The sequence below is a fragment of the Sinocyclocheilus anshuiensis genome, unplaced genomic scaffold (genome assembly GCF_001515605.1).
Source record: "Sinocyclocheilus anshuiensis isolate Anshui unplaced genomic scaffold, SAMN03320099.WGS_v1.1 scaffold2347, whole genome shotgun sequence".
In the NCBI taxonomy this organism is placed as follows: domain Eukaryota; kingdom Metazoa; phylum Chordata; class Actinopteri; order Cypriniformes; family Cyprinidae; genus Sinocyclocheilus; species Sinocyclocheilus anshuiensis.
In genome coordinates this window covers 141262-152386 of record NW_015541043.1, presented here as the reverse complement: position 1 = coordinate 152386, position 11125 = coordinate 141262, and the positions used below count along the sequence as shown (strand labels likewise).

The window sequence follows — 11125 nt, the reverse complement described above, 5'->3', positions numbered from 1 at the left end:
GGGCCGGATTTACCTCTTTTCGTGACATAGGCAAAACACATTTTTGGGCCCCCCTTCCCTATTAATATAATAGCCTAACATTAGCTACCACCCAAGCAAACAAAAATATTTCTTAATCAGTGAAACCATTACAGTGTTTTCTATCGCAATAAGCGCTTGCGTTGCAGTCAATAAAAATCGAATGTAGTTCTTAATTTGCTTGAGAACTCAGAAAGACCATTCCATTAAAAGGCGCGGCGATGTGGCCACATAACCACTTCAGGAGTGCATCGTCTCTCTAATAATTTTAACGGCCTGGAGTCACCACCACACATCAAGACATTGTTAAGATGATTTACTTCAAAACATTTGTCATGTTTCCGTCCTGAAATCTCGTGTGTGTTGAACAATTTTTTACGCACCTCATAAACCTTCCATTGCAAATTCCAAAACGTCATTTTAGAGTTTATAGGCGTCTACTAATAGCGAATCTTTAAGTTAAACTGCTTCAAGAACCTCGCTACTGAGAAATGTCATGTAGCTTTTCAGCTGCGAAACTATTTTATTGCGGGGCACTATAAATTTGCGGGGCAGCGCTGACAACAAGTTTCTGGTCGCATCTCCACGTGTGTGCGCGTCTGTGAGAGAGAACTGGAGAAAGAAAGCGTTATTTCCGTAGTCTACATAAAAAAGGTGGAAGACATGGAAATACTTTGTCATTTTTTAACCTATTGTTTGTTATATTTATTTGCTCATATAGCCCATAGTATAACAAAAATATTATATATGTCTTCTCTTCATTGTGTTTGGGCCCCCCTGGACGAGCGAGCATAGGCATGTGCCTAGAATGCCTATTCATAAATCCAGCCCTGATGGCTACCGTCAGCTGTTTGGTTACCAACATTCTTCAAAATATCTTTTTTGTGCTCAACATAAGAAAGAAACTTATGCAGGTTTGGAACAACTTGCGGGTGAGTAAATGAAGATAACATTTTCATTTTTGGCTGAACTATCCCTTTAAGATGAAATCTGTAAAAATACTAAAGAAATGTGGAAATTGTGAAAATGTTATAAATGTAATAAATGTAATTATTTTAATACATAATTTGTTGGGGGTTAAAACAAAGGGGTCAGTAAGTTTAGGCATGTTTCTAATGAATTGAATGAGAGTTCTGTGCTGCAGTGTGTTTTATCTGATAAGAGTGAGAGAGAGAGAGAGAAAGTGATTACAACAGACTCACCCACTTTCTATAGAGACAGAGACAGAAACTCAGAAACACAATGTCTGTGATTTTGGATTGAAAAATATACTGCTATTGAGCAAGACACACAGGAGGATGTGAAAGCTGCTGATATAGTGACATACTGAGAGTAAAATAAACCAACAATGAAACTGTTAGGGTTCTGTTCTGGAGGTTTGCAGCTGATTCAGTCCCTACAGAAATGAGAATGTATGAAAGAGAGAGGAAAATGATAAAGTGTGAGTGTCTGATTATGTTTTACAATTAATCAAAGTCAGTATCCTCACAACTATGTTCCTTCCTAGAGAAAAATGGTATCTGTGAAGACTTCCAGTCAGGTTATGGACCGTACCATAGTACTGAGAGTGCTCTCATCAGAGTTACAAAATCATACTTACATGGTTCAAATGCCCAACTGCATTTGTGAGAAAATCTGCCTGGACACATTTGTGAGAAAATCAAGCCAAGAGATCGCATAAAAGTGCGAGTGTCTCACAATCAAACAGACCAGCATTTGTATGCACTAAATTTGGTATTTGTTTAACGGTTACATGCAATTCGTAGCATTGATTGTACTTGTGAAATATGATGTACGCTCATGCATTTATATTTGTAAAGAACAGTATGTTTATTTGTTACACCTCTGCGATTTCGCTCACTCTGACCATTGTATTTGCAAATGTCTTTCTGTTTGATTGCGAGTCGAGTTTTCCTTTGCAAAGCAGATGAAGTTTGTTTGCAAAATACTGGATTTGTTTGTTTAATTTCGGCACATTATTCACTCCATAGGTGACTGCTGCTTGGGTGTGTGGTGGCTGATAAATAGGTGGTTGCTATGCGGTTGCTAGGATATATTGAGTGTTTTTTGGCATGTTGCTAAACGGTTGAACGGTGGTTTTAGCTCGTTGCTACACACTTATTAGGTGTTCTGAGTGTTTTTAACTCATTGCCATGTGGTTGCTGGGGTGTTTAGAGTGTTTTTAACATCCGTTTACTAGGATGGTATCATTCATATCCATTAAGTAGTGCAAAGTTATGCCAAAATTTAATACTTAAGAGTTAGCAGTTTGTTCAAATCTCTAACACTATGTGTGAGTAATAGTAATAGTGATGCTTGCCTTAGCAATAATGTGTGTGTGTGTGTGTGTGAAAGAGAGTGTGTTCGGGAGGGCTGTTAAGAAGGTGCAGAGAGAGAAACAGAGTGTCATTAATGATTAATATGTGCAGAATTATTAAAGCATTCCCAAACAACAAAGCCATTAATGATGAACATTATTTCTACTCTGTAAGTGTGTGTGTAGAGGGACTGAGAGGAATCAATCCTCATGAATGCTGCAGCAAACTACTTGTGTTTTCTCTCCTGGAGCACACATCATAAAACGACAAGCAAAACTGAAATGGAAAACTGCATTTCTGTCTCTACATGATATATGAAGGTTATAGATTATGTGTTTGTATGTGTGTGTGTGTGTGTGTGTGTGTGTGTGTGTTGTGGCACAGGAACACATGTGACTGATTTCACACTAATTACATTACTGACTGGGGCCAGAGGCATTTGCAGGACCGACATCTCAGATAAGACAAGAATGTATTAGAAACACACACACTGACCCTCTAAGATACTAAATAAAACTAGAATACAACTGCTACTGTAAACAAACCAGCCAGACTGAGCTAAATAGATGCTCATATTAGAAAAAAAAAACCATGTAACAGCATCACTCCACACTCCTGAATCCAATACCAAAATATCGGATCTCTTAGCATGTCTATTTTGTCCTTTTCAATTAACATGGTACTATATTGTTCAGCTTTTGTGTCCAGAAGCTTTTTCAATGAGAACTTAAAAGCAATAGTCTGTAGTTTAATGCTGCATTCATGCCATGTTGGAATTACCATAATTACAAGATGACAACTTGGAGATCCTACTTGGAGCTGTTCGCATCCTCAGACACAGATATAATTTGTTTCCATGGCAACATTCATAACGCCAAAATTGATCCATGTGCAGCTTTGTTGTTGATGACAGCAAGATAATTAAGCACTACTTTAATTCACCATTATAAGAATAAAGAAAGCGTACCAGGTAACATTGGCTATAATAAAATGGCATATCAAATATGAATATGTAGTGCTATCTAACTACATTTATTTAACAGCAGAAGCCGCTAGCATTTTTGTCATCACAACCATCAGAATTACAACTTGTAATTAAAAGTTCAATGAAGACGTGAATGGTTTTCACTAGTCAGAAACTCATGCAGCATCTGAAAGCTGTAACCAGCTCTGCTCTGTTTTATAATATGTTGAAATAAAAGGCTGTGAGATTGTCCGATGTGTTTGTTCTATTGTTCACCGAATGAATACGGTGTTCGTGGTGGTCTCCTGGGCTTTTCCGCAGGGTTCGTTTAATAATGCACCATAAACTCTGCAAATTTTGCCACAGCTAAAAAACTGATGTGCAGTCCAAGAACAACACAGCAGCATCTGGTCCAAGTTAAAAGTGAAGTTCTGATTAACCTTCCTGTTCTGCGATGCACATTCATGGTAGTCTGTCCAAAACACACCAGACATTCCACAGCACGCACTGACAGTCACACACTTATGTTGGCATCTGGCTTCAGCATTTTGAGACAGAAAATTTAAGCCCAGTGAATGTTTCTGAATGGATGGGAAAGTTCTGCAACTCCTTGGAATTCTGGGAGAAAATAATGTAATACCAGTGCTGAGTTACTGTTTCACACCAAGCTCAGGGCGAGAATGGTTGTTTTGAATAGTCTTGACTAATTATCCATCTGTATATCCGTCCAAATTGCAGTCAGAGATGTGTGTCTATATCTATTGCAGTTTTTGTATTTGTATTTAAGCTTTTCAAAGATCTCTGTTACAAGCTTGATAAACATCTGCAGCTGGAATCCTGTACATTTAAATCCAGAGCAAACACATCAAATGTGATTGAAAATGTGGTTTATGCTACACAATTAGTCGCTTAAACCCAACACCAAACTTGATGACCTTCAGAGTTTATGTTACGATTGATTCGACTGATGATTCAGACTGACTCATCATCAAAGACTCTTCCTATTCTTATCTTTTAGTTTTGATTTCTGTAGCTTTTTTGGTCTTTTCTTAAATGAGAGATTACTGTTCATATATTGTGTACCATACACTGTATACTGGATGTTAAGTGTGATCTCATTACATATTTAAATTTGCAGTAAACCTCCAATAAGCATCTCTGAAATAAAACATGGTTATTTTGAATTTATTACATTTTGTGTAAAAATGTCTAAAGGAGATTGTATTTACTCACACTCATGTTGTTCCAAAGCTGTATGACTTTCTTCTGTGCAACACAAAAGAAGATATTTTGAAAAATGTCTCAATATTTTTTGTCAAAACAATGAAATTCAGTGGTCCAAAGATGTCTTGGATGCCAATGAATTTGATTGTATGGACAAAAATAGTTAAAACATTCTTCAAATTATCTTCTTTTGTGTTCCACGAAAGAAAGAAAGAAAGCCATACAGGTTTGAAATGACATGGGTTGATGGGTGAACTCTTTAAACTCTTGCAGCCTGATCAAATAAGTGAAGAAGGCAGATATACGTTCTGGTTCATTTGTCACACTGGATACAGAACATTTTTTGAGTGAATATAAAAGAAGTTGAGTGCATTGCATTGTAGGATACAGTATTGATTGTATTGTACAGTTCGGAAAAAAGATGTAGATCAATCTGATACAGTGTCTCATTCTAGTCACACAAAAAATCTGCATATAGCCTATGTATAGTATACCCTCTGCACACTTCAGAAATAGTATGCATAGCATGGTAGCATGCCATTCTAAACAATACCCTTCTTTTACATCTCTATCTCCCTCACACATACACAAACTAAAGAAGATGGACTGAAAGAGAAAATGGATATAAAGGGATGGTCATGGTCTGTCTTGTTGCTCTTTCAAGGCCCCTCAGGGGTCCACAGCAGGACATTCAGCATAACAGACTTTTCATTGGTCCCCTGGCACTGAAATCCAACCCAATAGTAAAGCCAAGTCTGTGTGACTGACAGCTGCTGATTTACGCCCCTATTTACGAGCTGTTTAAAATGACAGAGAGACTCTTCAAATCCATCTAATTTATGAGATTTAGTCCACACAATGCCTTGTGAGTGTTTGCGTGCTGATGCTGTTAACTAAATCACTGAAATGAGCCGCAGGTCAATAACAAGCTCTGCCTCCAACCTTACAATAATTTAATGTCAGTGTCTGTCAGCCTCCTCGTTAAGAAAACAATCAGCTTAATTACTCATGTGATGCTGGAAGCCTCATCAAACTGATGGAAATGAAACCATACGCAGCGTTCTATGTGCCTTTCACATTTTTCTGTTTTGACTCCTCGCATTCTTGAGATTTCCTCTTGGGAAAACCATCCCCCTTTTTTTTCCTCGGGAAAAACATCCCTCTGAGTGATAAATGCAGATCCATTATCACAGCCCGGGACGTTTGTTCTTAAACAGATCTAGTTCAACTCCTTCTAAATTTAGTAACATAAATATGAAATATTTCATTTTCAACCAACAGGTGGCACACCACAAGATCTGAGCGCCAAATTGATAAACTCTGAAACCAGGTAGATGTTCTGTGATACCAGAGACTGTATAAGTAAAAAGGAAACCTCTTGTAGAAAATAAACTGGAGAATACGGCGACAGTAGGAACATATTGGTTTTCTTAAAGAAAATCAATTACCCAATCCGGTCTTTTCCCATTCAAGACAATAGAAGCTGTGTATGCATGCCTAGAAAATAGCTCATAAACAGACTCATTCCAGAGCAGACTTTGGTGATATCTATCATTTCTGACGCCCTGGTTTCCTACATGACAGTAATGCTGGTTAGACTTACTTGCATTCCCGGCTTTCCAGATCAAAATGCGGGTTAAAGTTGATGAGGATCTTCTGCTGTGGATCAGGCGCCTGGATCAGCCAGCTGCACTGCTGGTTCACCGGGTATGCAGACGGGTAACCAGGAGAGGTCACATACCCGGCGCTGGAGATTGTGATTTTCCCACCGCAGGGACTTTCTAAAAACCAGAGCACAGAGGCAAATTTATCATTTTAACAACTGAAACTCAGGGTGTCATACTTAGACATCAGTCCTGCACATTACATGCATCTCATAATAGTACAGATAACTGGTGACAAACTGCACAAAAGTAACATGACACCCATAATGTCACACAGAGCGCTCTGATCAGATCAGAGGATCGATTATGCGCCTGGAAATCGATCAATGTATCTGAGCTGAACACAACACTCCGTGGACTTAAGAGGGGTCACTGTATATGGGTGCGCAGACGTAGTGGGCAGATATGCCACTGTGTCTGGGTGTTTGAGTCTGATAACACACACCCAACTCTCGCGAACACACACACACACACACACACACATAAGCTGTATATGGGTGCGCAGACGTAGTGGGCAGATATGCCACTGTGTCTGGGTGTTTGAGTCTGATAACACACACCCAACTCTCTCGCGAACACACACACACACACACACACACATAAGGAGCATCTATGGTTCAAGCGCTGTCACAATATGAATACTCTTATCTATTTGTTTTACACAAATGATCTAATAAAAAAAAATGAAAATAAGAATGATCAAATGTATACACAAATAACTTAAAAATGAAAGTAAAAATACAAAATGAAATAAACGAATAAATAAAATATATACACTGTAAAATAAAAACACTATAACATAAATACACTGTAAAAGCATGCGACATTAGGTAGCCTAATGTCTAAATGAATTGCTTTTATTCAAATAAATAATATTACTAAATCAACCTGACCATTGATCAAATAGCTCCTTATGTTAACAAACTGTACATTTGTACTTTTTACCTTGTGGAAACAGTTGTGTAAACTTATTTACAGCAATAAATGATGTAGTGCGTAACGAATTATCTCTCCCTTCATCAGACACGGTTTCTAACTGTTTACCTTCTGAAACAGCAGCCCTACAGGTGAGCATCGATAACAAACGACAGTAATAACCATAACAGAGCTCTCGGGTGCGCAGAGAAACTGTGCCGAAACAACACAACGCACCACAATAACCAACTCACCCGTTAGAGCGCGAGCCACGGACAATCCCGTTAGAGTCACACAGAGCAAACTCCAGTACATCCTCAAAATCTGTTCCGTTATATCCTCAGGATTTCGTGTATGAATAATTTTTGAATCCGCGTGGTAGTTTGGAAGCTGGAGAGAGATCCTGTCACTCAGATCAGGGAACCGCTGTCTCCTGTTCCATAACGCGAAGAAGAAAACTCACAGCCCTGAAAAGCGGGAGATTCTTGCACAGTCAGTCAGCGCTGTGAAATTTCATAATCCAAGTCTGGAGCGGCTTGACAGCGCGTCCTCGGCTCGTTGACAGCGGGCTGTGGGCGCTTCAGCGCGCGCGGTCGGGTCACTCCCTTCAATGACTGATTGCCGTCCTCTTTGTCGTGCGTAGACGGGCACCGGTGGGTATATTTAGCAGGTTCTCTCTGGTGTGAAGGTGTCAGCATCCTATCTGAAGACTGGGGGTGTCAAAACTCCCGCAGCACTGGTTGCTCTCGTTCCTCCTCTTTGAGTGAGAATGGGCAGGACTGGAAACGAGCAAACCCTCTAACCCCTTCCAGGCAGAGACGCGCGGTCTCTCTGCCAACCAGACACGGAGTCGGTGAGCCAAACCAAAGAGACTGTACGCTCCTCTGCGTGGGAGGGGCGCGGTTAGCAACTAACGCTTGAAGCCCTAAAAATAAATGAAAACAAAAGACTGAGGAGGGTCATAATTGCTTCGTTTTTTTATATATACATATGCTACTGTTTTGTTTCAAATATAGTTAAAGTAGTTAGCCAATGAAACAAGATATTGTTGCGTGAAACCATCCTCAAACAAAAATGACTCACAGAAAAATCCCCCGCCCCTACAAATAATTTTCGTACTGTCTAATTGGCCCTTAAAAACAATATTGATATCGTTGCGCAGCGTACCATTCCTAACACTTGTATTAACCGTCTTCATAATATGGATATGTATAATAATGTTTTATTTATGTATTTATGTTGTAAGACGTATGTGAGGAACTCATTGCGCATAAATGTGTTTCTGCACATCGCTAGGAGAGCGCCAACTCCAGGAATCTGTTTCTCTGGCTGGTGACACAGTGACATAAATGTGTGTAGCACGTGGTCACATTCAAGCTCAGAGCGCACCAGAGCAGCCAGCGCTGCAATCTGATCATCCACTGGGACAGAGAGAAGACGATAGAGAGAGAAGGAGAAAGAGGGAGAGGGGCAAACATTGTTTTCCAGTGCAGTCTGCTCACAGAGGTATGGATATGGCTATTAGAGTTCAGAGAGTGGCATTGACCCTCATCTCAGCTCTAATCTCCATTCAAAGGAATAATTCACTCAATAATGAAAGTTTTGTCTTTGTGAAGTGAAATTCTAATGCCATTCCAACTCATTTGACTTTTTTATTATGTGTAACACAAAAGGAGATTTATAGAAGAATGTTCATGCTGCTCTTTTCAAAAAGACAAAAACATAGTCCATAGTGTTATATTCCACATCAGTGATGCCACCATTCTTGCAACTCGCATGATCAATTGTGAAGTTTTGCCAAACATCTGCTTTTGTGTTCCTCAGAAGAAAGTAATGGGTTGGGTTTGGAATAACATGAGGGTGAGAAAATGATGACAGAATTTTCTTTCACTTTTTACCCAGTGGCAGACACAGATTGCTATAACCTCTAGGCGATAATTTTCTTAGGATTGCTGAACAGTTAATAAAAGACATGCTTCTGAAGTCGAGGTGCAAATGCAGTTAACCAATCAGAAGACTCTTAAGTGCATGTCTTTATAATACAGAACCATTGTTCAGTGATAATGCTGGAAGGAAATAATGTAGCATTTTAATATATATCATGGCACTGAGTGATTATTACAATATTCATATATGAAAAAAATCTGTGATCTCACCCTCACTCTCATGCTGTTCCAATTAAACCAGTATGCATTTCTCTCTTATATTTTTAAAAATGTCTAGGGAATTGTCCAAGACAACACTGGAAAAGCTGCATGTTTGTAAGAAACAAATCCATCATTAAGGAAACTCAGAACTGTCTCTTCTGGCCATAATACATTAACACACTTCCTCTGGTGAAAAAATCTGGCCTCTGTTGTCCTCTCACATCAAAATCCACCAACATATTCCTTAAAGGGGTCATATGATGCGATTTAAATTTTGTTTTTTGAACCTTAAACCGCATAAACACATTTCATTACACCAAATACACAAAATAATGTTCTTTTTAGCAACATCATATGACCCCTTTAAGAACTGTTTTCACTTGTAAACAGTGCTCGATCTGTTAACATTTCTCTCCTGATTCAGTAAAAGGAGACTTTTTCACTGAAGAAATCAATATTATGGATGGAGGACTCATATTTTAGCATGAAGCAAAGGTTTGAAGTTAAAAAACATCTTAATTATGGATTTATTTCTTACATATATACAGCTTTTCACTTCACATGACGTTAATTGATTGATGGAGTTGTGTCAGCTACTTGTGGATAACTGTGATTTTTTTTTATCAGCTGTTTGAAATCTCATTCTGACGGCACCCATTCACTGCAGATGATCCATTGGAGAGCAAGTTATGAAATGTTAAATTTCTCCAAATCTAAAGAAGCATCTACATCTTGGGTGGCCAGAGGGTGAAAATTTACATTTAAAATTTTGGGTGAACTATTCCTTTAAAAATAAAGGTTCCAAAAAGTTATTTCCACAGTGATGCCACGCACAGAAGAACCATTTTGGCTGCCCCCAAAATCTTTAAGTGAAAAGGTCTTAAAAGAACCAAGAAAGGTTTTATAGATGTTAAAGGCTCTACGTGGAACCACAGATGCCAAAAAAGAACCTTTATTTTTAAGAGTGTATGTAAGTAAAAGTGGCTAGTATTTTGAGCGCATGTGATTCTATTTTACATATACACATTTCCATGCATGCTGTGCATCTGTCATGGTGATGAATGTTTACTGATAACACGGAGCTGGTCAGATAACACCACAAATGCTTACTGATTCAAACAAGCTTTTGACAAAGAGATAAAGAGTTGTCTCACACACACACACACACACACACACACACACACAAATATTGTTACATTTTCCAGGACAATTTCCAGCAGCTGGTGAAGCTTTAGCATAAAGCTAAAGACTGTTGACATGAATCTGCAGCTTACAGTTCACTCTGACTCTGTCCGTATGCATCGGATGGGCTTTTCAGTCAGACATTGAGTGTGTGTTAGCCAGAGCAGCTGAAATCCCCCAACACACAGTGTGTTAATCTACTCACAAACACTCACTCTCTGCCTGTCTCTCTCTTCTCCAGCCTGTTTTGTGATGCCACAACTCAACAGCGCCTCAGGCCCTGTACGCAGAGATGTCTGCTATCCTGAGTGAGAAAGACAGAATGAAAGAGGGAGAGGGACAGAGAGATTTAGAGTTAGTCTGCCCAGATATGAGCTCCTGACAAACCTGATATTTTAAAGTCACGTTGCTGAAAAAACAAAAGCACAGTTTAATATCCTGACAGTTTTTTTCATGCACGGCTGAATCTGATGAGAACACGTCCAGGTCACATTTTACCCCAAAATAAAGCAAGAAGACGAAGAAGAAAAGAAATCATATTTTGCATAATGAAAGAAGCCTATTTATTTATTTATTTAGGATTGTGACATTTCATGACAAGAAATTCTCATTATTCTCTATGGGGATTCTCATGACTGCAATACAAAATATTTATTATTTAGATCAAAGACAATACTAGAAATACTATGGTGT

At 38.8% G+C, this 11125-nt stretch overlaps 1 protein-coding gene across 2 annotated transcripts in view; it reads right to left on the bottom strand.

The window, feature by feature from the left end:
- Nucleotides 1–7938, bottom strand: part of LOC107690577 (neuropilin-1a-like) — a 28210-nt gene extending 20272 nt beyond the window's left edge. For both annotated transcript variants that reach the window (XR_001634457.1, XM_016488948.1), the window contains exons 1-2: nucleotides 7358–7938; nucleotides 6128–6305 (exon numbers count right to left, since the gene is read on the bottom strand). Coding sequence is in view for 1 of the 2 variants with exons in the window: in XM_016488948.1 (XP_016344434.1) it covers nucleotides 6128–6305; nucleotides 7358–7418 (239 nt within the window). In the remaining variant the exon portion in view is untranslated. The remainder of the gene's footprint in view (nucleotides 1–6127; nucleotides 6306–7357) is intronic.
- Between the last annotated feature and the right edge of the window lie 3187 nt (nucleotides 7939–11125).